Source organism: Balaenoptera borealis, assembly GCF_965194805.1.
Source record: "Balaenoptera borealis genome assembly, chromosome: 16".
NCBI classification, from domain to species: Eukaryota; Metazoa; Chordata; class Mammalia; order Artiodactyla; family Balaenopteridae; genus Balaenoptera; species Balaenoptera borealis.
Window position 1 is genome coordinate 42,883,695 of NC_138872.1, and position 24,731 is coordinate 42,908,425.

At 40.7% G+C, this 24,731-nt stretch overlaps 1 protein-coding gene across 3 annotated transcripts in view; it reads left to right on the forward strand.

The window, feature by feature from the left end:
- The window catches only part of MACROD2 (mono-ADP ribosylhydrolase 2), a 1,990,905-nt gene that overhangs the window by 1,846,767 nt on the left and 119,407 nt on the right, over nucleotides 1-24,731 (forward strand). For 2 of the 3 annotated variants that reach the window (XM_082359151.1, XM_082359149.1), the window contains 2 exons: nucleotides 13,450-13,512; nucleotides 18,056-18,124. In XM_082359151.1, the coding sequence (XP_082215277.1) occupies nucleotides 13,450-13,512; nucleotides 18,056-18,124 (132 nt within the window). The remainder of the gene's footprint in view (nucleotides 1-13,449; nucleotides 13,513-18,055; nucleotides 18,125-24,731) is intronic. The other variant, XM_082359152.1, reaches the window with a different exon arrangement.

A 24,731-nucleotide genomic window follows, 5' to 3' on the forward strand; every position in this document is an offset into this window, starting at 1 on the left:
AATCTCCAAAATTTACAAGCAGCTCATGCAGCTCAATAACAAAAAAACAAACAACCCAATTCAAAAATGGGCAGAAGACCTAAATAGACATTTCTCCAAAGAAGATATACAGATTGCCAACAAACACATGAAAGAATGCTCAACATCATTAATCATTAGAGAAATGCAAATCAAAACTACAATGAGATATCATCTCACACCGGTCAGAATGGCCATCATCAAAAAATCTACAAACAATAAATGCTGGAGAGGGTGTGGACAAAAGGGAACCCTCCTGCACTGTTGGTGGGAATGTAAATTGATACAGCCACTATGGAGAACAGTATGGAGGTTCCTTAAAAAACTAAAAATAGCACTACCATACGACCCAGCAATCCCACTACTGGGCATATACCCTGAGAAAACCAAAATTCAAAAAGAGTCATGTACCAAAATGTTCATTGCAGCTCTATTTACAATAGCCAGGACATGGAAGCAACCTAAATGTCCATCGACAGATGAATGGATAAAGAAGATGTGGCACATATATACAATGGAATATTACTCAGCCATAAAAAGAAACGAAATGGAGTTATTTGTAGTGAGGTGGATGGAGTTAGAGTCTGTCAAACAGAGTGAAGTAAGTCAGAAAGAGAAAAATAAATACAATATGCTAACACATATATATGGAATCTAAGGGAAAAAGAAAAAAAAATGGTCATGAAGAACCTAGTGGCAAGATGGGAATAAAGACACAGACCTACTGGAGAATGGACTTGAGGATATGGGGAGGGGGAAGGGTAAGATGTGACAAAGTGAGAGAGTGGCATAGACATATATACACTACCAAACGTAAAATAGATAGCTAGTGGGAAGCAACCGCATAGCACAGGGAGATCAGCTCTGTGCTTTGTGACCACCTAGAGGGTTGGGATAGGGAGGGTGGGAGGGAGGGAGATGCAAGAGGGAAGAGATATGGGAACCTATGTATGTGTATAACTGATTCACTTTGTTATAAAGCAGAAACTAACACACCATTGTAAAGCAATTATACTCCAATAACGATGTTTAAAAAAAAAAACAAAAAACAAAGATGCCAGGGTCTTTCCCACATAAGGGCCTTTGGACATGCTCTTCACTCCACCTGGAATACTCATCCATCTCTCCCTTTTTGCCTTATTCATTTCTACTGATTAATTTCACATAGTAAATGCCTTAATTTCTCAGCTCAAATGCCCTTTCCACAGGGAAGCCCTCTCTGATGACCTTAGAAGCCCTCGCCTCTACTAGCATTTATCATGATTGGGGACAATATGTTTGTGTAATTATTTGATTTAAAAATGTCTTAGATCAGGTTCCCTAGAAGCCCACCCTAAGACAAACATTCAAGGGCAAGCAGTTGATTTGGGGAGTGATTCCAGGAAGCACCAGGAGGGAAGTAGGGATGTGAGACAGGGAAGGGAAGGAGAGAAATGCAGGACTGGGTCCTGCAGGAGGACACTGGGAGACCATGTGGGAACCTCAGAGTCGTCCCACTCAGGGGGCATGGAAGCAGGTGTTAATTTCCTACTCCTGTCCATCATTGGTTGAGGGCTGCTTCCAAATTGGCCGTACAGGACAAGTATCCTGTTGAGACTAGAAAAACCCCTATGGCAGAGTGCCACACGTGTTCACAAGGAGAAGCCACAGACACAGGGGTTCGCGGAGATCAGAGGAGGGGCCCAAGGGACAACGGTGGGGATTTGACAGCTTCCACTTCAGTATCTATCCGCTGCACAGGACTCCCAGCTCCATGGTTCCATTCCTGACCAATTATCTCGAGAGTAGCACCATGCAAGAGAATTACAATGTGACCCATAAATGTATATATAATTTTTACCTTTTTTAAATTTTGAGAAAGTTTTTTTAATTTTGAGAAGCAATGTTTTTTCAAAAGGTAAGAGAAACAGGCAACATTAATTGTAACTCTATATTTTATTTATCCCAATATAACCAAACTATTGTCATTTCAACATGTAGTCAATACAAAAATTGCTAATATTTTATATTCTTTTGTGCTGTCTTCAAAACCAGATGTGTAGTTGTCATTTACAGCACATCTCAACTTGGACGCACCACATTTTTAGTGCCCAATAGCCATTAACTAGCTTAATATCTATTAAGTAAATATTTGGTTAAAACCATTACTGGAATTCCACCATTTTTAAAGGAGATAGAATACATATATATAGCACTGTTGTTTGTATAGTTGATAGTAAGCTTAGGAGTGGTTGTCAAGTTTTGTCATCTATAGGATTATTTTTGAGTTAGGGCACATGTTTATAAAAAGTTCATTTTGAATTGTGGAAAACCCAAACATTGCTTTCACCCTAAAGCTCAAAATATCAAATCAGCGTCTTAAAATTTTTATTTTCACCACTTAAAATAGCATGTTTCAACACTGAAGGAGCAACCATTTTAAAGGGGGGAAAGGATAGAAACACGAAAATGGAGGTTTTAACTTCCCATTGTAAGTGGACCTTGTGCAGCTTCACGTATATGTGTATTGAATTGTCACCTCCCCAAGGGACACTTGTACTCAGCACATGTACCTCTTCAATCAGTGATTTCCCAAAGAGCCATGTGGACAAAGCAAAGTGGATAATCGAAGCACTTAGTCAGATATTTCTCATTTAATTCAGCTGAAATACCCAACATTTATTGAGATCTACCTATATGAGATAAAATGTTATGTTTCTCTCTGGATTGCCTCAAGCTTTAATTTCACCTTCTGCAGGAAGGTACCTCTCAGGAAACCACTCCATCCATCTTTCTTTGGTGAACTCCCAAAGGGAAAGTCTTTTGTCTTTCAAATAACCTAATTTATTCCCTCTCCGCCATCTTGAACTTTGTAGGTACTCAGCAAACGTTAATTCATGACAAAGATGCCTAACAGCTTTTGAATTTATTCATGGGATGATTCTTCTCTCAGAGAACATCTTTATGTATTTTCTGTTCTTCAACAAAAAAGCAAAACAGTGTTTTGTCTTGCCAGTTCTGTATTTAACATCTGCACAGAGCACAATGTGTGCCTGTTTTAAACAAAATGTGTAGGCACACCAGTTATCTCAATTCAGAAACATAAATGAAAATAGCGAGAAATATAATTTTTAGAAGGAAATTTAACCTGAGGGCTTAAAGTTAGCGAAAAAGTGCAATTGTTGTTTTGTTTGAGAGAGAGCAAAAGAAGCCCATTATTGTGCTAAGCTTTATTTTGGTCATAATTTTCCCAGTTATGATGTAGACACCAGGTTATGTTTTACTACCTGAAAACCAGTGTAATATATAACCATGAACACCAGCATAAGTTGATTTCTAACCCTAGTTGCACCATGAATTCATTGGAAAACTTATGGAAAGTTGCTTAATTCCCCTTTGTTGGTTTCCTATTCTTTAAAAAAGAAAAACCACATTAATATGTTTCTTATTATTGTCATTCCTTAATGGTTATTGATTGTGTTTTGTATCTCTGTGAGGCATTGCAACTTCCCCAGGGAAGACTGTGCTAATGAATAGTGTTTGTAAAGTACTTGGAAATCCTTGGATTAAAAACTAACCATATCAGAGTAAAAGTATTTGTACTAATATGCCATATGGGAGAACTGTATGTTATCTATTAAGAGGGGATGTGTGATATTGAAAATAGTTCTCTGGTGCATTGCCTTGTGCTATTTTTATACCAAGATATGCCACTAGCAAGTTTTGGTATGCTGGGATCATACCTTCCTTGTGGAAATGCTATAAAGTTCAATCCTGTGGCAGATATTTGTTGAGTTTCTTATTGTATACTTGACACTCTACTTACCAACCTACAAAATATATGGAAGAGACAGTTGCATGGTACAGTCTTATGCGTTTCCTTTCCTTGAACTTGCATCACATTTAGGTCTCCTTTAACAGATACATATACTTTAAAAATAACAGGTTTAATCAGCGGATCAGCGGTCCCCAACCTTTTTGGCACCAGGGACCGGTTTCGTGGAAGACAATTTTTCCATGGACGGTGGGCGGGGGAGGATGGTTCAGGCGGTAATGCGAGTGATGGGGAGAAATGGGGAGCGGCAGATGAAGCCTCACTCGCTCGCCTGCTGCTCACCTCCTGCTGTGTGGCCCGGTACCTAACAGGCTACAGACTGGTACTGGTCCGCAGCCCGCGGGTTGGGGACCCCTGGGTTTAATTATTTCCTCTTCCCCCTAAACACACAAATAGGCTGTTTTGGGACATTCTTGGAAAGAGGTAGGACCAGATGATGGTCTTCTCTGTCCTAAAATTGAAGACCAGCCATGGGTCTTACACAGCCTCTGTGAATGGGGTGTGGTTGTAACGCTATTTGAGTTTATTTTGAGTGAACTGCTACTAGCGGCCAGGAGAGCACTGCTCAGCATCTCCCCAAATGGGCTCTGTGTGCCCCACACCATTCCCGGGGGGTTCTAAGTCATCAATCTGGATAACTGCATTGTAACAAGTTCCACACATAACCTCCACTGGCCTGGGGAAGGCATTCCTTCTGTAAGGTAACTGCTCCAGTAAGAAGACAAAATGGTGACAGGTGTATTGTTACTAGAGCCTGGGCTCTGTGTCTAGGCTACCTTTCTTAAAAACTTCTGCCCCACATGATGTAGGAACTTCATATTTCATAAGTAACCTGAGGAACGTGGAACAGGAAGTAATTTTCCCCTTTTTCCGTGATTCATTTGTGAAGTAACCATGCAAGGCCAGGTAAAAGATGGGCATGTCTCATTAATTCACAAATATTTATTGAACAGCGTATGCTCCGTCTAGGTTCTTAGGAGACAACAGGCAACGAAGCAAAGATCCCTGCTTTGGTGGAGCTTACACTCAATTAGGGGCAGATATGTGTAAACAATGAACGTAACACCTACCTAAATTAAATACTAGAAGGTGATGGATGATTGAAAAAGACAAAAATAAAAAACAGATCAGCGTGGGAATGGAGTGTGTGGGGATGGGGAGATGTTGCAATTTTAAGTGACATGTTCAGCACAGTTTGAAAAGGGGGATGTTTGAGCAAAGACTTGAAGAACCTGGGGGAAAAGCAGTCTAGGCAGAGGGGATGGGACGGGCAGTACAAAGACCTGGAGAGAAGACACCCTCATGTGCCGGAGGAACAGCACAGAGCCCGGTGTGGCTGGAGGGAGTGAGTGGGGAGGAGATTAGAAAGAAGTCAGGGCAGGAAAACAGTAGATTCTCCAGCACACAGGCCTTGCTGCCTTTGAGCGTTTTGGAGCATGTGAGCAGAGGAATGGTGTGATCTGACTTCAACATTTTAAAGCAAGCCATCTGGCTTCTAGGTTGAGAATAAGGGCCATTGCCCCAATCCAGGAGAGGGGGGATGGAGGCTGGACCAGGGTGGTGGTAAAAACAGATGAACGCTAACTACTGCTGCTTCCTACATGGTACCACATTTGATTTTTAGGAACCATTATTTGTGATCAAAGAGATGTGACTTTTTTTTTAATATTTTTTAAATTAATTAATTAATTTTTATTTTTGGCTGCATTAGGTCTTTTTGTTGCTGCACACGGGCTTTCTCTAGTCATGGTGAGCGGGGGCTACTCTTCATTGTGGTGCACGGGCTTGTCATTGTGGTGGCTTCTCTTGTTGCAGAGCACAGGCTCTAGGCACACACACTTCAGTAGTTGCGGCACGTGGGCTCAGTAGTTGTGGCTCGCGGGCTGTAGAGTGCAGGCTCAGCAGTTGTGGTACACGGGCTTAGTTGCTCTGCGGCATGTGGGATCTTCCTGGACCAGGGCTCGAACCCATGTCCCCTGCATTGGCAGGTGGATTCTCAACCACTGCGCTGCCAGAGAAGCCCGAGATGTGACATTTTTTAACTGTCCACAATTTAATGAGGTTCAACCAGAGGCTCAGACAAACACCATACCTTTTCTACATTGAGGGCTGAAATATGGTTTGAACGACAACAAAATTATTACTTCTTAGGGGAGAATGAAGTTTCCTTCTTAATCCCCTGACAAGTGTTTATGGAGCCCCTATGGGATTGTAGGCACTGTACTGGTTGCTGAGGACACCTCAGGAACAGCAAGAGCGTCTTTCTCAGCGGAAGACTTACAATTTAGCTCTCAAGAGTCAGAAGAGGTCACAGGAATCTGCAAGGCAAGAAAGACCTCAGGCTTTGGCACAATCTGGACCTGAGTTAAAGTCTCAGCTCTGCCACTAGTTGTGGGACTTCCGGGAAGTTATTTGACCTCGCACAACCTTGAAATCTTCATCTGTAAAAATGTAGATAAAAGTCTAAGTAGGACTGTGGAGGGCTTCACGGTAATGGGTCGGAGGTGCGTAAATTCCTGGTGCCTAGGAGGCAGCAGCTACCGCTCATGTCAGATGGTGACTTCCCAACTGTACACCTCTTTCATCTGCACTGGAATAGCCACATGCATGAGGCTTTTCATTAAAGTAGTGAGGCAGCCAACTCGAGAACTTACTTTTGTAAGCTCAATCTATGAAGATAGATCAATTGGCTGATGACACCTCCAGAACAAAATGTTTAAATGTTTGGAACTAACAACCACTGCCCCCCTCTTCTTTCATTCTTTGCTTTCTTTCTTCCTGAAACCACTAAGCAGGGCTGAGCAAGGTAGGTATTCACATTCAAGTGGTGGTGGTGAGGTGGTGAACCCGCCCCCGCCCCCCGTGCGGAGTGCAGGCAAGGTCAGGAGGGCATCTCGGTCTCAGATTGAAGGATGCTAAAGAAACAGGACAACAAAAGGCAGTGTGTGATCCTAGATTGCTGTGAAAGGTATTCTTAGAAAATTGGCAAAACTTGACTGTGGTCTGTGGCTTCTATGGTAGGAAAGTCATCACTGCTAATCTCCTGATCTTGGTGGTTGCATTGTGGTCATGAAGAAGAATGTCTTTTTAGAAAATACAGACTAAAGTATTCAGGGCTGATGGGGGTAATAAGGGGGTGTTTATGTCCCCAACTTCCTCTCACATGGTTCAGGGCAAAAAACAAAGTTTCTTGTACTGTTCTTGTAACTCTCCATTGTTTAAAATTAGTTCAAAATAAAAGTATCTTTAGTATTAAAAAACAAATTTAGAGTTGTAGCTTTGCACCCATCTGGCTTAAGTGTCAGAAGAGCTAGTTTCTCAATGTTCTTGGTGTTCTACATTAGTTTGTATGAGATTATAGTTTAATTCTTCAGCTATTATATTAAGTATCATTTTCCCATGCTTTTACTGATCCATAATTTAACCATCTTACCCAGCTAACAAATACTAGTTGCATCTCCAGGGAGGCACTAGTGGGCACTGGTATCAGCTGACTGGGTTGAAACCCTGCTGACATCACTGTGGGATCTCAGGGAACTTATTTAACATCTCTGTGTCTTAGTTTCCCCATCCACGAAATGTGGATAATAATAATACCTACCTCATTGGCTTGTTATGAGAATTAAATTTGATAATGTATTCAGAGCACTTAGACACTGAGCAGAACACAGCCAATATCCAATACATGTTAGCTGGTATTAACTATCAATAATATTATCCTGCTGCCCACATAACTCTGTTAAATAAAACATAAACATTGATGGCAGTGCATACTCATTGAGAGCACTCCTTATATAAGCTAAATTTATTTTTTGAGGGTGTGTCTTCTAGAGAGTTTTGGAATGTGTAAGATGAGAATGTAGCTGGGTGGCAAAATACAAAATTTAAGACTGAATTCCTTATAAATGAAAAAGTGCTGAGTTAAAAAAAAGAACTGAGTCTTCCTGACCTAAGAAAAATTAATATGCCATTTGTATTAATCAGCTATTGTCACAATAATGCTGTGTAACAAGTCACCCCATAGTGCAGTGCCTTAACTAAAAGATTTATTCTCATGCTCACAAGTTTACAGGTTGACCGTGGTTCCACTGATGTAGGCTGGGCTCAGCTGGGCAGTTCTATTTCAAGCTGTGAGTTTTCTAGGCTTGCCTCCAGACTGTAACTTGGGTCAAGGCTGCTCCTGCTCCTCTTTAAACCAGCAGCTGCAGAGGCATCTTCTTGTCATGGCCAATGTCAGAAGCACAAACACCAAGTCCAATTATGCAACACGTTCAAGCTCTTTGCGCCTATCATGTCCGCTAACACTTCATTAGCCATATCACTTGGTCAAGTCCAACAACCATGGAAGGACACTGAGATAAATAATCCATTACAGGGAACTGAAGAATTGGAATCAATAATCCAATCTGCAAAGCACTGTATTTGAATTGCCTGCACCCTGTCCGGGTCCAGAAATCTTGGGCCTTTATAATAAAAGGTAATAGTATACCAGCAGGCAGTACCCATCCGGTTGTTTCCCCAGTAGCAAGGATGAATTTGTTCTGATTTACCTCCCTTTGCTCTTCCCATCCCCACACACAGTTCAAAGATGGAACTGCAAATATCAGGATAGCAATTTGTAGCCACAACATTGAAATTTTGCCCTTATAAAGCTCGTCCATATAAAATTAAACATGACCTACACAACTAAATGAATTCACTTTGTTACCTGACGAGGGCGGGGGGGTCCTTCTTCTCACCGCTTACAAAATCAATACTCACAAATGGTAGAAAGGAAAGGTACCTTTCATCAGAATGCCAGCAATCTGGGGAGATGGTGGACTCAGCGTCCCCCAAAAGCCACCTGCAAAGATTCCGCTCAGCCATGAAAGTTTTAAAGGCAAGGAGGGGAGTAGTCTCAGTTAATCACTGAGATAGGGCGTCAGAGTGGTCACCATTCCCCACTGCACGCAGGCTCATGGACTTATTATCTTCCCCTACACGTTATCATGTTCACACAGTTTGGTCACACAGTTTGTTCACGAGATTCTGAAGGGGAAGCTAGGGAAGAGATCTAGTCATCTGTTAATTACTTATTCTTCGTTCCTACTTCTTTGATCTACCAGAAGAACCGACAAATTATTGTGCGATTAAAAGATTTGAAAGGTGTTCTTGGGCCGGAGATGAGTAGAGCATGGGGGTACCTTGTTTAAAATTAGTTACGATATAGCTTTGCTAAAGTGACAAGAAAAGGGGCTTCCTGCTGAGGGCAGTTTCCTGCAAAGAACTGCTTATGAATCCCCACTTTTCAGACATCATTCCATTTCTTTGGGATTAGGGGTGAAGGTCTGTCTTCTGTAACTTTTTCATGCTGACATAGGCGACGTATTCTCAGACTGGAAGATGTCAACATGGGTCTGTAGCATCTCTTTGCTGACAATTTTAGTTGCCTGCTTACATATATGGGCAGAACAAGCTACAATTATTTTGATACCCACAAAGATATAGATTATTATGAGTAATAATGTTAATCCCATTCTCTTGAGGCCAGCCCTTGGAATTGTGGTAGCCATAGACTCAAGTTGGAGCAGCTTATGTCATGGCTAGCGTCTGGTCATCATGCAGTTAACTTTTTTCCTCTGGTGGCGGTTATGGTATCTGTAAAACAACGCAGGAATGAACATCAGACACTGAGTCTGTGACTCTATTTTCCTAATCATTAACTGCTCGGTTTTATACTTGGAGAAGGAGGGGAAACCTGCAGGGTTCTACTCGTTTCCTGCTTCACAGCAGGAGTCTCTTATTTTTATTTCTATAAAATTCCTGAAATATCCTTGCATATAGTACGTGCTCCATAAGTATGGATTGAAAGAATAGAGGGCATGGTTTTAATACTGGAGAAGCAAAAATGATTCAACCATTAGAATTCACACAGGTCACTGTGCTTTTTGGTGTGGGAAAGTAGTATTATGTGACATTCAATGTGAATGATATGGAAATTTATTATCGGAAGTAAATATGGGATCCTATAGGTATATCAACTAAGAGAATTTAGTTTCTGTGTGACATGTTTTAAGCTCACAAAATAGCCTGTCATTTCCCTATATTTCTTCACATTTATTGTAAGCCTTTTAAATCCCTTCTAAAAACCACAAGTTTACATTCCCCACTCTACTTAGCTTTTTATTGTTTATATGCTTTCTGTGAAGATAGCTAGACAGACAAGGCTGATAAAAGGAAAGCTTGTTCTTATCAAATACTTACAGGTAAATGTGTGATGGGATTTTTATCTTTCCTACCAGAGGAAGCCCACTGTTTCACTAAGAACTCACCCAACTGAGGTATTTTAAACGGATGGAATGTTAGAAGCCAGCCAAACTGTCCTTCTAAAAGTGACATGAATGCTAACCTAATTGCCCGAGAATGTTATCAACTGGCTTTGAAAGCCAGACTTCTACACTGGTTCCCCCTGCTGGCCTTGAGGGTGCACTGTCTTTGGAAATTGATGAAAGCAATATACCTGAGCCTTTTCATTTGAGGGCAAGTTACTCAAATGCCAAATCCAGCATTCTTCTAGAAGGCATTTACTCTGTGATAAACATGCCGAGTGTTTCTTGAATTTGCTTCCCAAGGGCAGAAATCCTGCAACCAGACCACCCCACAGCCAAGACTCAAGTCGAAAACAGAACATGCCAGACTGCGTTAGGGAGTGGGACCACAGGCACAGAGATTAAGGATAAAACCCAGTAGCAGTAGGTTAGATAAAGAGACAGGCTGGTTTTTGCTATTATAAAGTTGGACTTGGGGGTCTGACCATGAATTTCCTTTTCATGCATTTAGAACTGGTGGAAACAATTCTTCACCTTCCTGTGACTCAATTGTTATTTTTCTTTCTCTTCTTGCCTTCCTCTTTTCATAAGATTTTTACCTCCCACTCCATAGGAGATGTGGTCACCAGACTAATTTTAAAAGCAGCCTGTCACTGCAGACTTCAAGCCTATTGTGGAATCTGTTAAAAAGTCTGTCTGGGACTTCCCTGGCTGTCCATTGGTTAAGACTCCATGCTTCCAAAAAAAAAGATTCCACGCTTCCAATGCAGGAGATGCAGGTTCGATCTCTGGTGGGGGAACTAAGACCCCACGTGCTGCATGGCGTGGCCAAAAATAAGGGGGGGGTGTCTGTTGGGGGAGATAGGAAAACTGATAGATCTCTCCTGCTTGAGTCTGAGTCCATTTGGTGGGAGAAAGGGGGAAACACTGACTTATGTTTTTTATTTTTTTTTTTAATCAGTCATCAATTTTATACACATCAGTGTATACATGTCAATCCCAATCGCCCAATTCAGCACACCACCATCCCCACCCCACCACGGTTTTCCCCCCTTGGTGTCCATACATTTGTTCTCTACATCTGTGTCTCAACTTCTGCCCTGCAAACCAGTTCATCTGTACCATTTTTCTAGGTTCCACATACATGCATTAATATACGATATTTGTTTTTCTCTTTCTTACTTACTTCACTCTGTATGACAGTCTCTAGATCCATCCACGTCTCAACAAATGACTCAATTTCGTTCCTTTTTATGGCTGAGTAATATTCCATTGTATATATGTACCACAACTTCTTTATCCATTCATCTGTCGATAGGCATTTAGGTTGCTTCCATGACCTGGCTATTGTAAATAGTGCTGCAATGAACATTGGGGTGCATGTGTCTTTTTGAATTACAGTTTTCTCTGGGTATATGCCCAGTAGTGGGGTTGCTGGATCATATGGTAAACTGACTTATGTTTTTGACACATGCTCCTGCACCAACTTGGTCTTGTTAAGGGAAAAGGAGCAGCAGTGATGGCTATTTCCTTCCTATAGCAAAAGCCAGTGCCAGCGCCTCTGTGGAGAACCAGAACAGAGAAAATATCAGAAATATCCTTGTAAATATGTCATGCAGAACCTTGGGTTTACAGAGTTACAGAGCCATCCCAGGTTATACTGTGTCCCGCGTGACAAATGACACAGTGCTGGCCAGAGGGAATTATATACATACTGATATATTCATTCATTGATAGCATCCCTTCCCCATGTCAGTGTCACTCTTTATTTATTTATTTATTTATTTATTTATCTATCTATCTATCTATCTTTGTCATTCTATTATAAAATTTTTCTTTTGTTCAGGTCAATTCCAAATGTTTTTCCATTTGCAACTCTCCTCAAAAGGTTGTTTTTCAGAGCTGCTTGGTGAACTGTTTCCCTGTTGCTTCTGAGGCTCTTGTTTCAGCTCCACTAGTTGAGTCCTCCTCTGGGGGAGGATTCCCCATCCTCTTGCCTCTGGATTAAGAGTTGATCGTTGTAGCAGATGGTGGGTCAAAGCAGTCAAGTAAAACAAGTTTAAGTGATCTGAGCCTGGCTGTGGGGCAGGAATTTTAAAAGAGCTCAGCTGGGTGATTCTTCTGCTCTTTGTGGCCTTGGCTGACGTCATCAGTTGGGTGCATTCAGCTGACAGCAGGGCTGGGTTGGAAGGTGGGAAAAGGCTTCATCCATATGTCTGGCCCCTCTGTGCTGCTCCATGTACCCCTCTTCTCCACCTGGGGGGCTAATCTGAGTGTCTTTACAGCAGGGTGGCTGGATTCCCAGAGGGAGAAGGTGGAAGCCGCTGGTCCTCTGAGGCCTTGGCTTGGGGGGCCCAGACATCACTTCCACATTTCGCTGGTCTAAACAAGTCACAGAACCAGTTCGAATTTAAGGAGACAAGAAATAGATTCCACTTCTTGAGAGACAAGGATCTGTGGCCATCTTTAACCCATAGTAATATGTGCTGATAACTTCTGCTTCTCTGTTTTCTGTACTTTAACTACATCTCTTATGTTTTATCATTTAAAAAAATTTTTCCAAACACAGAGAGACTTGGAAACCCTCCCAGCAATGAATTATAAAATGTTGCCTTTATTTGCCTTTGAAGAGTTAATTTTTTTTCTACACATAAATCCACAGATATATATTATATATTTTAAGCCAAAGGGAAGTTTTTAGCTAGTTTCTAATATATAGCCACCATTATACCTGTCCGGTTATTAATTTTTCAAGGAGTTACGTACTACGGCATAAACTTGACCAGCGTAATCTGTTCAACACAGAATATTTCAGAGCATAGATATGTTAGACTGTCATGTGTAAAATGTAAGTAAATGTCTAAAACATTAAGTAAAAATAGGGGTTCTTATGCAACATACATCAAACAGGAAAATAAAGGGCATAGGAACGTAATCAACCAAGTTTCCTTACACAGTGCATATTGCTTGAGTCAAGGAAAAAAAGCAGATTGGAATTAAAATTTGTATTGCATTTTGGGAAATGTTGTGCAAGGAGAGAGATGTTACTGGAACTGCTGAGTGAATTTTGTTTACTGCAGTTCAACTTTCCACCAAGCAAATCATGTGAGAAGGGACGAGGATAAATACACCTATTTCTGTAGGTAATTTCTCTGTTTCACACCCTCTGATTCATCTCTCTGCCTCGCTTTATGGGGAGTCATGCTACACTGGTTACAATTAATTTCAGTGCTGCATATTAGCCATAAAGAGATATTTCATAAATTGACTTGATGTATATTTTTTTTCCCTCTGTGGTTTTCTTGAAAGATGAGAACGGTCCACAGGGAAAGCCAAGTGCCAAAGAAATGGAAGGGCAGAGCCAAGAAGCAGGTGAGCTCAGATTTCTTTTGAGGCGTCTCCTAGGACTCATCCCCAGAGGTGAACATGGCTTTGCTTAGTGCCCTCTTCTGAAAATATTTATACCGTTTCACCAGGTTAATACCAATATTCGTTCAGGTCTCCCTCAGGAAGCCACCAACCCTGTTAACTGCAAGTGTCAGGCTCACCAATCAGAAGGGTACCCTCCCTCTCAGGTCTCAGTCACCTGCCCCACTCTTCTCCCGTGTGATCGCAGTTTGCTCAGTGATGCTTTACACGGGACGGGCAGAGGTTGGAAGGACCATGTCAGAGCTGGGCTGACTTAGGGCAGGTCAAAATCAGCAGATTTAGTTTGGGGGAAAAAGTGAAATGAAAAACGTTCACAGGGGGACTTCCCTGGTGGTCCGGTGGTTGGAACTCTGCGCTCCCAATGCAGGGGGTGCGGGTTCCATCCCTGGTCGGGGAACTAAGATCCCGCATGCCACAGGGAGCAAACAAACAAACAAAAAAATTAATTTAAAAAAATTCACAGGAAATATATCAGAGGCTTTCCTTCCACAATGAATGGAGTGTCCTTTACTGTTTTGCATTAAATTTTGAAGAGCCGTGCTTCTGGTCATTTCTCTGTATGTTGTAGACGATGGTGTGAGGTGTGACAGAGGCTTACTACCCCACACCCAGAGTTCAATGAGATCCAAAGCCTTCCTGACATCAACTCTGTTCACTGAAGAACAGATGTGCCAATGGAATGCTTAGAGATCTTCTACTGTAGATTATAAATTGAACATTTTTAAATAAAATAGCACTTAAGACTCAAAAGAGATTGTCATCACCTTAGGTTTATCTTTTCTTCCTCCCCACTTTTGTACTCAGGCATGCTCTCCTTTAAAAGAATGATTCACACAATTTTGCAGTTATCAACATAACCACCAAAATAAAAATTTCCTTCTTCTTTCTATTTTCCAAGTCATTCTTCTGGTTCTAATGAGCCCAACGGATGGGACATCTTTGAAATAGTGGGCTCTGCTCATGTGCCTGCCACGTCCTAAGCCATATGCTGGACTCTTAGAAATAAACCAGGTAGTGTGATAAGTTTTTCACTGAAAAGTTCCTACATGAACCTTGGAACTTTTGCTAGAGAACTGAAAGCTTTTATTATTAACCTGGAAGATGGAATTGAAGGAGGCCAATCAGAGAAGGCACTGAAGCAAGGCAGCAAGGACCTTGTGTACCTGCCACTGGGTCAGTTGGCTCCCTTTGCTAAAGTGTAGTCCTTGCAATGGAATGAATTTCTAATACAGAAAACCGTTGTTATCCACACCACCATCGCCCCCAGCTCCCGGCCACCACATCGTTATGCTCCGTGGAAGATGAGTTTTCTGTGAAAAGCAGTCACTGTTTTTACTGTTTGGGGCTGATGGGTATTAATCAACTAGCTGCTGACAGCTGAGGCCATTCTCTGAATATCGTGGTTTTACAGGTTTTATTCATTCACTGCTCTGTCCCAAACTGTCTTTATCGACATAGATTTCTCCCACCCCTGTTCACACACACGCACACGCATACACATACACAGGCACAGACATACAAACATGCACACACATCTGCCTGCTTTTTATTCATCCATCTCTTTTCCCCTAATCAGTTGAGAAGAGGCAGTGTCTTTATGGATTTAGGACCATCTTGCCTGTTAGGAGAGAGTGGTAGAATACAAGCTGTCTTCTCCACCTCTTGGATGGACAACATCACCACAATATGGGTGCGTCTCATGGTAGAGAAGATTCCAAAATGCACCCCTGAGGGGCTCTTCTTGCTTTTCTAAGTGGGCCCGCTGCCCGGCACAGAGTCCAATGGCAGGATTCATCTATGCTCTTGGCCAGTGTCAGCATACATTGTTGTGTCTGCTCTGCATCCCTAATCCAAGAGCAGAGAAGTCAGAGATGCAGTTCTGGTCATTAAAGTCCTTCTGACCTGCTGTTATTCTTCCAAAATAAAAGTGGCTTCCTTTCATTCAATAGAATGTCCAGCTTCAATTCTAACTACACAACTCTGCAGGCCTCTTCCATATCATGCAAAAAGCACAATCTCAAACCAGCATAATCCAGCAGTTCTGACTGCTGTCATGATCGAATCAAAGTGGTAGGTCCTATTCCTCAAACAGCCATTTAACAAATACCTATCTGGGGTTTGCTGTGACCCAGGCACTGTTCTGGACACTGAAATAGGGCAGCAAACAATAAAGACAATTTCTTTGCTTCCTTGAAACTTATATTCTGGTGGCAGTGATCCAAAAATAAACAATTTTAAAAAGTATGATAGTGACAAATGTATTGTGGAGAAATGAGGTAATGTAGAAGGAATCCTGAGAAGGCAACTTTCCGTTGGCTGGACTCGGGGAGGACTCCTTGAGGGAGCAGTAATTAAAGTGAAATCTCAATGATGAAATGGCAGGAGAGCATTCCAGATGGAGGGTCCAGATAATGCAAAGGATTTCAGGCCGATTTTAACAGGTTGGAGAAGGAAGTTCAGAGTGGCTGGAGCCTGATGGATGAGGGAGAACATGGTGCGAGATTTGGGAAGACATCATAGGACCAGGTTATGTCTGACTGCATAAGATTTAATTTTGTTAGAACTACCAGAAGCCAATGGGAGGTTTTTAGTAGTAGAGGGACCTAATCTGTTTTAACAAGCTCACTCTGCCTGTGAATGAAAATGGGTCAAAAGAACCAAAGTGAAACCAATTGAAAGACTATAGCAGGAAAGCAGTGATGGAGGTTTCTGGAAAGGGAGACGAAATGGCCTGAGGTGTTTTGTTCCAGAGGTAGAAGTAACAAGATGTGCTGATGGATTGGATCTAGGGTGTAGGGGAAAGAAGAATCCAGGCTACATCCTAGGTTTTTAGCATCAGTAACTACATGGATGATGGTACCACTTACTGATGTATGAAAGACTGGCCACAGGGCACAGTTTTTATTAATAGAGTTAATAGTTCAGTTTTGGCCATGGTAAATTAGGAGGACTCTCGGCCATATGGGATGTCAAGAAGCCAGTTAGGTATCTGAGTCTGGATTTCTAGGGAGGGATGTGGACCAGAGTTACAGTCTTGGGAGTCACTGGCAGAGAAATGATACTTAAAACCATGTGACTGGGTGAGATTCACTAGAGAGAACATGTAAATAAGGAGAACAATGAGGCCTGGGACACCATGGCCTCTAGACATGTGGCACCAGGGGAGAAGGAACAGCCACAGCAAGAAAGTGTTTCAGAAAGAACAGAGTAGACACTGAAATGCTCCTGAGAAGTCAAGGAAGATAAGAAAGGAGAAATGACCATTGGATTTGGCAAAGTGAGGTCATTGACGCCTTTGATAAGAGAATACTTCAAGGAGGATCGACGAAGCCAGTTGGAGTGCTTTATGGAGAGACCGTGAGATGAGGAAGTCCAGAGCGATAACATGGACTGCTCTTTTAGGGAGTTCTGCCGTGAAGGGAAGCAGAGAAATGGGATGATGTGACATCAAGGCAAGGTTGAAAGTTTGTAGTTTGTTCTTTTGTTGTTAATAGGAGTTTGTCATCTAACAAAAGAAAGTGATTCGTCTCCAATTATCTCCCTACCAAAAATCTTACTCTCTGTTCTGATAGAGATGTGACCTAAAAGTAACAGTCATATACATTATGGACGAAGGATAATACTAGGAGATATCTGATTAGCCTTTAAATGTTAGTCACCATGCGTGTATGAGTTATCTTTAGTTCCATAACCTTGTTACTGCATGAAAAAAATGTATATATTCCTTTTCCATTGGACAAGTATTAACCATTCCAAATGATTCTGATAAGCCTTCCTGTCTTAAATATACTATTTTAGTGTTAGTAAGTTAGTTATTATCCTGGAGCCCAAATGCCAGTGGAGTCACTGGGGTGCTGATAATACTAAGAAGAAAGTCCAGCTCTGACGAGGTTAGTTGCTGCTGTGAGGCCCGGGCACGGACCTCCAAGTTCCTTAGTCCCCACTCTGTGCTTGGCTGACATGAAATCACCAAACGGCTTTTGGTGCTTTCCTACAAATGATCCCCTTCTCCTGGACCTCTTCTCTGACAGCCATCAGATGTGATCCCTGCAGTCTGACAGCCTGGCGTAATGGAATAGAAGTGTTGTGCTAAGAAAAACCAAACTTTAAAAACACACACATAAAAGCACTTTGTAGAAACTTGCAAGGATATACTTTCTTTCACAGTCTTTTACTAAGAAAAATAATGTACCATTCTTCTAGAGGTAGGGAAGAAACAAAATGCCAAAGTATACTACTACCAAGCAGTCTTCTTCACCAAGAAAATAGTTTTGTAGTTCATCAGGCTCTGTCTTAACTGAAGTGTTTTTGTTCCATTAATCGTAGAAGAGAGTCACAAACCGAAGCCCCTTCAAAGACCTTTCAGTGTATTAGAGCACAAAACAGGCTCCTGCTTCCTTCGGTGGAGTAGGAAGTGAGGTGGGAAGGGAAGCTCCAACCTGACAGTATTTGGCTCTGAGACAGTGTTTCTCTTTCTGCCTTATAGGTGGTGCCAGTGCTGCCACCGTGCCCAGCCCTTCTTCAGAAGAGGCAGCTGAAGTCTGTAAAGATGAAGGTATGAGGCCACTTACTACATCTAAAAATCACAAACTCTTAGAAAACCATTTGGGTTTTATTTGTATGGGAAAATGAAGCAGTGTGCAAATCTATCCAATTCTCTTTAAGCATCTCTATTTCCAACACAAATATCCAACCCCCTCTGTTTTATTCCATACCTACCATTTTCAGAATTTATATCTCCACTTACATTTGTTCCTCTGTAAAGTAACTGTTCATGAAACAATAGAATGATTGGAGAAATTACGTTTAAAGAAGACGTTTATTTGAAACACCAGAATTAGGCTGTTTACAGCTACTTGTCAGGAATGGCTTCATTTGAGAACCGTCTACCAGAGAGCTCCATTATCTAGACAGAATAAGAAAGAAGAAATGTTTGAAAGGCATCCTTGAAAATAAATCTTCGGCAAGAACATCATTCCTCATTCTATGGACAGTTACTAAGAGAAAATGTTGCTGACCCAAGTATCTTTAGAAGAATAAAAAAGTAAAAGAAAAATTTATGTAGGTTCTAGGAGAAAATTTGAGGGAGAAATAGTGGGGACATTCATGTGCATATAATAGAGTTTTAAAGATATATATTATCTAAAGGAAAATGAAATCATCATTTATTTTCTTTCCCTCCTGATTAACTGTCCACACACACACACACACACACAAAAGTAATATTATTTTATATTTGTCATTGATAACTACTAAAAACCCTTCTGGAATGGTAGACGAGATTTTTACATTTGTACAAATGGACATCTGGTAAACCATGTGATATACTTGGAACTTTTAGATAAACACGCTGAATGCATTTCTTCAGTTTGGAGTGATATGAAAATATATCCATACTTAAGATTGATATTAGCTACTCCTGGAATCAATGTTTAGAAAATCAAAGTGGTCTTAAAAATAAGAGTCAACTGTTTGCATCATTCATTTCATTTCATGTTGCCTGTAAACGGTTTTTCTAAATGAGGTTCCTGTGTAGGGAGGGTAGTTGCTAAGATTGTGAACTCTGGGACCAGATGGTTGAGGCTTAAATCCTGTCTCTACCACTGGAAATGTATGTAATCTTTGACAAGGAATTCAAGTACTTAACAAGGAATTAACAAGTAATGACAAGTAACTAACTTCTTTTTTTTTTTTTTTAATTAATTTATTTATATATATATATTTTTATTTTTGGCTGTGTTGGGTCTTCGTTTCTGTGCGAGGGCTTTCTCCAGTTGCGGTGAGCGGGGGCCACTCTTCATCGCAGTGCGCGGTACTCTCACGGTCGCGGCCTATCCCGTTGCGGAGCACAGGCTCCAGACGCGCAGGCTCAGTATTTGTGGCTCACGGGCTTAGTCGCTCCGCGGCATGTGGGATCTTCCCAGACCAGGGCTCGAACCCGTGTCCCCTGCATTGGCAGGCAGATTCCCAACCACTGCGCCACCAGGGAAGCCCCAAGTAACTAACTTCTTTGTGCTTCACTTTTCTCCTCTGTAGAATGGGAACAGTAACTGTATTTACCTCACAGAATACAATAATACACGTCCATTGCTCAAACTGTTTACCTGGTACCTATGCAGACTGGGCTCCCCAGGAAACAGACTCTGTGATGGAGATTAGGGGGCTGACATTTATTAGGGGGAGCTCTTGGGATCAACACGTGTGAAAGGAAAGGGAAGAATGCAGAACTGGGTAAAGGGAGAAACTGAACTACAAGGCATTCTCAACAGAAGCCACATGGTCTGAAGATGACATGACCATTCTGAGATGTCCAGTTGGGATGAGAGAGTCTGGCTATTAAAACCTCCCATTTGATAAGTCACCTGTCATTGGCTGCCTTGGGAAGGGGTGTGGCCTTGGATGAAGCAACTCTCTTCTGCTGGGGTGATCCTGGAAGCTTGAGAGGGATGAGGGCTGCTTGCAACTGGGAGAGTGAGCTCTTCCTTCCTGAAGGAGGATGTGGGTGGCCCAACACAGCATCCACCATACTGTTGCTTTTGGTGGTCTTTTTCTAGTTCATTGTCACTTTTTTACTGAATCCCTTGGCACCTCCCTTCATACTACTCAGATATGTGTTCTGACATCCCTGGTTTTAAAATTCTTTGGAATATCTAAAAATGTAAACCATGTTAGATCACCTCGGTTCTCATAATTAACTCTAGGTCATCTTAGAGAGAGAAATAAACCTGAGTGAAAAGACAAAGAGTGGTGTTTATCCTAAGCAAATAAATTCGGACATCATAATCATTTAGGCTGTGATACAGATTTTTCAGTGTCCTGAAGTGGAATGGCAGAGTTTAGGAAACAGAAGAAATAATCTAATTTAAGTGCTTCAAACTGAGATTTTTCCTGTAGAGTTGTTTGGTTTGGAGATATCACACCCTTATAGAAACACACTGTTTGTTGTGTTTCTTCATGCTTTTAGGATCTCACACCATTAATTGCTCATGCCAGGATCAATTTCTCGGAACACTTTTAGATGTTTTGTTTTGTTTTTTTACATGAAACTTTTAATGGTGGTAACTCCAATGAGTTCTGTCACATATCACAAATGCAATTTCCTAATAAGACTAAATGTGAAGTTTTAGGGATTTTTACCAAAATAAATTATTAATATCCATTAACCTCTGGATCTAAGGAAAAGAATTTTGAAATCCACATTAACAAGTGATCCAGTTTCCATTAAAAATAGAATATACAGGTTATGATTTTTGCCTTTTCCTTCTGAAATAGCATGTACAGAAGACCACTATTTTAACTGATTATCACTACAACGCTTAGGCCAAGCATCTATTGCTTACAGAACTGCAAGTGTGGAGCTAGATACATAGCTTGATTGATAGATACATAGCTTAGAATGAAAAATAAATGAATTTGCCATTGAGAGCCTCCGAGATTGAGGTCATGATGAGGTTAAAAGGCATTCATATATGTTGAGAATTCATTTCAAACATTCACCATTATAAGTTTCATGCAGAAATATATCTCCTTGGTGACATCTGGGCTATTTATGAGCTCTACAGCTATAAGGCTGATTATAAAAATGCTTATTACACTCTCCAGTTTAAGTGAAGAATATTTTTGCTGACCAAAGTTCTTCAAGGGGCCCTTGTTCTCTTGTCTTTGTTTCCAGGCTTTGCTCCTGACCCAGCATCTTCTTCTTAAGTCTTGGAATCACCAATATTATGGACTGACCTTTTTTTAGTATTCTTTCCAATATAATTCCCAAAGATTTTGAGCCTCATTAGTTATTTTCAGCTTTGCTTGTTGGTTGGCTGGCTTTATATTTGTTATAATTTTGGCTCCCACAGGAAACTGGTGTCTTCTAGAGTACAAGGACTAAAAACAAAAGAAAAAATGAGCTGGCTAATGTCACTTGGTTTGGGAGATAAGATTTTTAAAAAATTAAAACAGATATGTGAAAGTTGAAGAATTTCAAGAGGAAGTGTCTTTTGGGGTGTCTTCTAGGCCAGCGATTTTGTTCAAATGTTCTGGACATATTTCCCACTGGGTACCAAGAATGGATGTTTATTGCCCATTTACCCCACATAACAGCTAACAGTGCAAGCTGCTAACAGAAGGAGGTACAACTGATTGGCTTATGGATCAAGAGCTAGATTGTGAGCTCCAGACGGAGGACACCTGTTCCCAATGACTCATCACAGCCTTCGGGTGGGCAGGAGTTGAGCTGGGTGGAGGAGATGTGAGGAGGAGGAATGCCGATGAATAATTCATCCACACAAGGGGTGCATGCCAGGGATGCAGCAGCCGGGACTGAATAGAAATGAACTCCAAGGCAAAGAAACCTGAGAAAATATCTGTTGGTTGATAGGAGCTCTGAGGTCCTTTATAAAATAGGGCATACACTTATCTATTGAGAGATTTCTTTCTCTACTGGTAAAAATATTCCAATTATTGCTTTAATGGTAGTTTACACTTTAAATCCTTAAAAACAAACCCAGGAGTACAAATGTGAAGGCTATTTAAGTTAACAAATATAGAGGCAATCAGATGGAGAGGCTATAAACCCAGGAGTAAAATTTGTATTAGGAATATCAAGTATTCTGGTTGAAACTGCTGCAAAGTTATAATTATTTTTTATTATCATCATTATTTAAGATATAGTCAGTCTGCTTAATTCAAGGAAAACTCTCTGTTCTGTTATCTCAACACTCTTAATAGCTCATCCTCACTCACACCCAAGACCAAGGCACCTTCCGGGGGCGGGGGGAGTGCTGTTTAAACACATCCTGATTCTGCTGTCTTATTATTTAATCAGTGCCTAATTTGAATTTGAAGTGCAACTAGACCAAATCATATGCTCATTAATATTAACAAAATCAACTAATACTCAGGTGCGTGCACACCCGAGCTAGTATTCCTTTGGAGCTCGGCGTAAGTCATGGCATTGCTGTCTGCTGTTTACAAAGTGGGATGTCACTTGGCAAAGGACATATTAACCCTTAATCTAGTTTCAGGCCTCCTAGAGGTCAAAATTTCTGTAGGATAGGGGGAAAGCTCCAGCAAGAGTCAGCCTTGCCAAAGAGGACAGCAAAGAAAGGATGGGGTTATGTATGAGGAATCGGATTCAGGAATGTGCAAGAGCTGAGCATAAATGCTTCCAACCACGGGTAGCTGTAAGCCTGGGCCAGTGGTGTCGACTCCAGAAGATTCTGTTCTATTCCTTATCTAAATCGTTGGAGAGAAACAAAACATTGGGCCACCTATGAAATTTCCCTCAGGCTTCCCTAGTAGGATTCTTCTTAGTCCTTTCCCTATTCTAGAAATCCATTATCACCCTACTAAGCATTCTCCCCGCTACCCACCACCGTGGGAGAGAGCTGTCCCCTGTCCTAGATCTGCACTGATGCAGTGTCTGGATACACCGTGACACCCAGGGCTATCAGTCTTGGATGGTAAGAGTCTGAAATGTGGAATGAGAGCCGCTGCCCTCTGGTAGTTCAGTGAAGGGGAAAGGACTAAGATATATGGAGTGTGTGCTCTACTCAGTGCTTTACGTTTCTGTACAATCTATTTTTCATTTCACAAAAAGGTAACCTGAGTGTCAGGAAGGAGAGAGAGAAAGGTGTCCGTGGCGGGTGGGGAGAGGAGAGCTACTTTATCAGTGTTGATTCCCATGGCTAATACTTGCATGATCTTACATAATCCTCAAAAACGATAGTATTTGATTCTATTTTAATATAACGTTTATTTTTCTACTTGTAAGGATAATGCATATTTATTGTAAAGTATTTTTAAATGCAGAAAAATATAAAATTCAAAAGCATATAAGGATTTTCCCTTTAAGGTTTAAACTGTAAAAAAAAAAACAGAAAGTCTTCTATTTTTTCAGTTAGCAATATACCATGAATATTTTCCCATGTCTTTAAAATTTTCTCAAAGGCATGCTTTTTATTGGAGGCATAATATTTCATCATATGGTTGTCCCACAATTTACATAACCAGTGTCCTAATGTTAGATTATTTAGTTACTTAGTTTTTCTCTCTATTATAAATAATAGAGAAATGCAGTATATACATTTTAGATAAATCTGGGTGTGTATCCATGATCAGTTCCTCAGGATGAGATCTTGATTTTTCGTTGATTTACTAGGGAAAATATTAAGATATTTTTATTGCTTACATTTATTTTCTTATTTTAAAAGTAATGTGTGTTTATTAAATGAAAAAATAAGCAAAAGAAGAAATGAAAAATATCACTCATAATCTCAATCCCCAGAAATAAACATATGTAGTATGCTGGTATATAAACTTCCAGACTTTTTCTAAGCTACCACATATATATGTGAAGTTTTTTTAGGGTATTCTGCAATGTATACTAGTTTGAAATTGTCTTTTAAATATAGCAATAGATTGCGAAATATTTTCCATGTCTTTTGATAGTCTAATATTATTTAATTATATATTCCAATAAGCAAAAGACCATAATTTACTTACCCAATTTCCATTTTGAGTCGTTTCTTTGGTTTCAGTTTTAAATTCTATACTGGCCAGGAACATGCTTTTAACTTTGTAGATGTTCATGATAATTCCTGTAAGAAAACCCAAATAAATTTAAAAATGCATACAAATCTCTTTTTTTTCTACAATGAATAGAGTTTATTCCCTTTTTTGATTCTTTAAATAATATATGTTCATTGTAGGAAATTCAAATAATTAAAGGGCATATAAGGAATAGAATAAAAACAGATGTGCCATCACAGCTCCCTGAGATAACTACCATCCGCATTTTGGGGACCATTCCTTCATGCATCACTTTCTGAATATACACACCCACATAAAATTGTATATAAACTCATCATATGATGCATGACTTTAATGTAATTTCCCTTTTATCTTGTTTGTTTACTTCCCACCTTCCAGTTATTCAGAGAGTAAAACACACTGATTAAGAATCTGGTCTCTGATCTCAACTTCCGGAGTCCAGATTCCAGCTCTCCTCTGACCTGTGTGACCTTGGGCAAATTACTTGGTCTCTGTGCACCTCAGTTTCCTCATACATGAAATGGGGATGATAATAACACCTCCATCACAGGATACTGAACATTAAAACAAGTCAATCCCCTTAAACATGTCAAGGAGTGTCTGATACACAGTAAGAG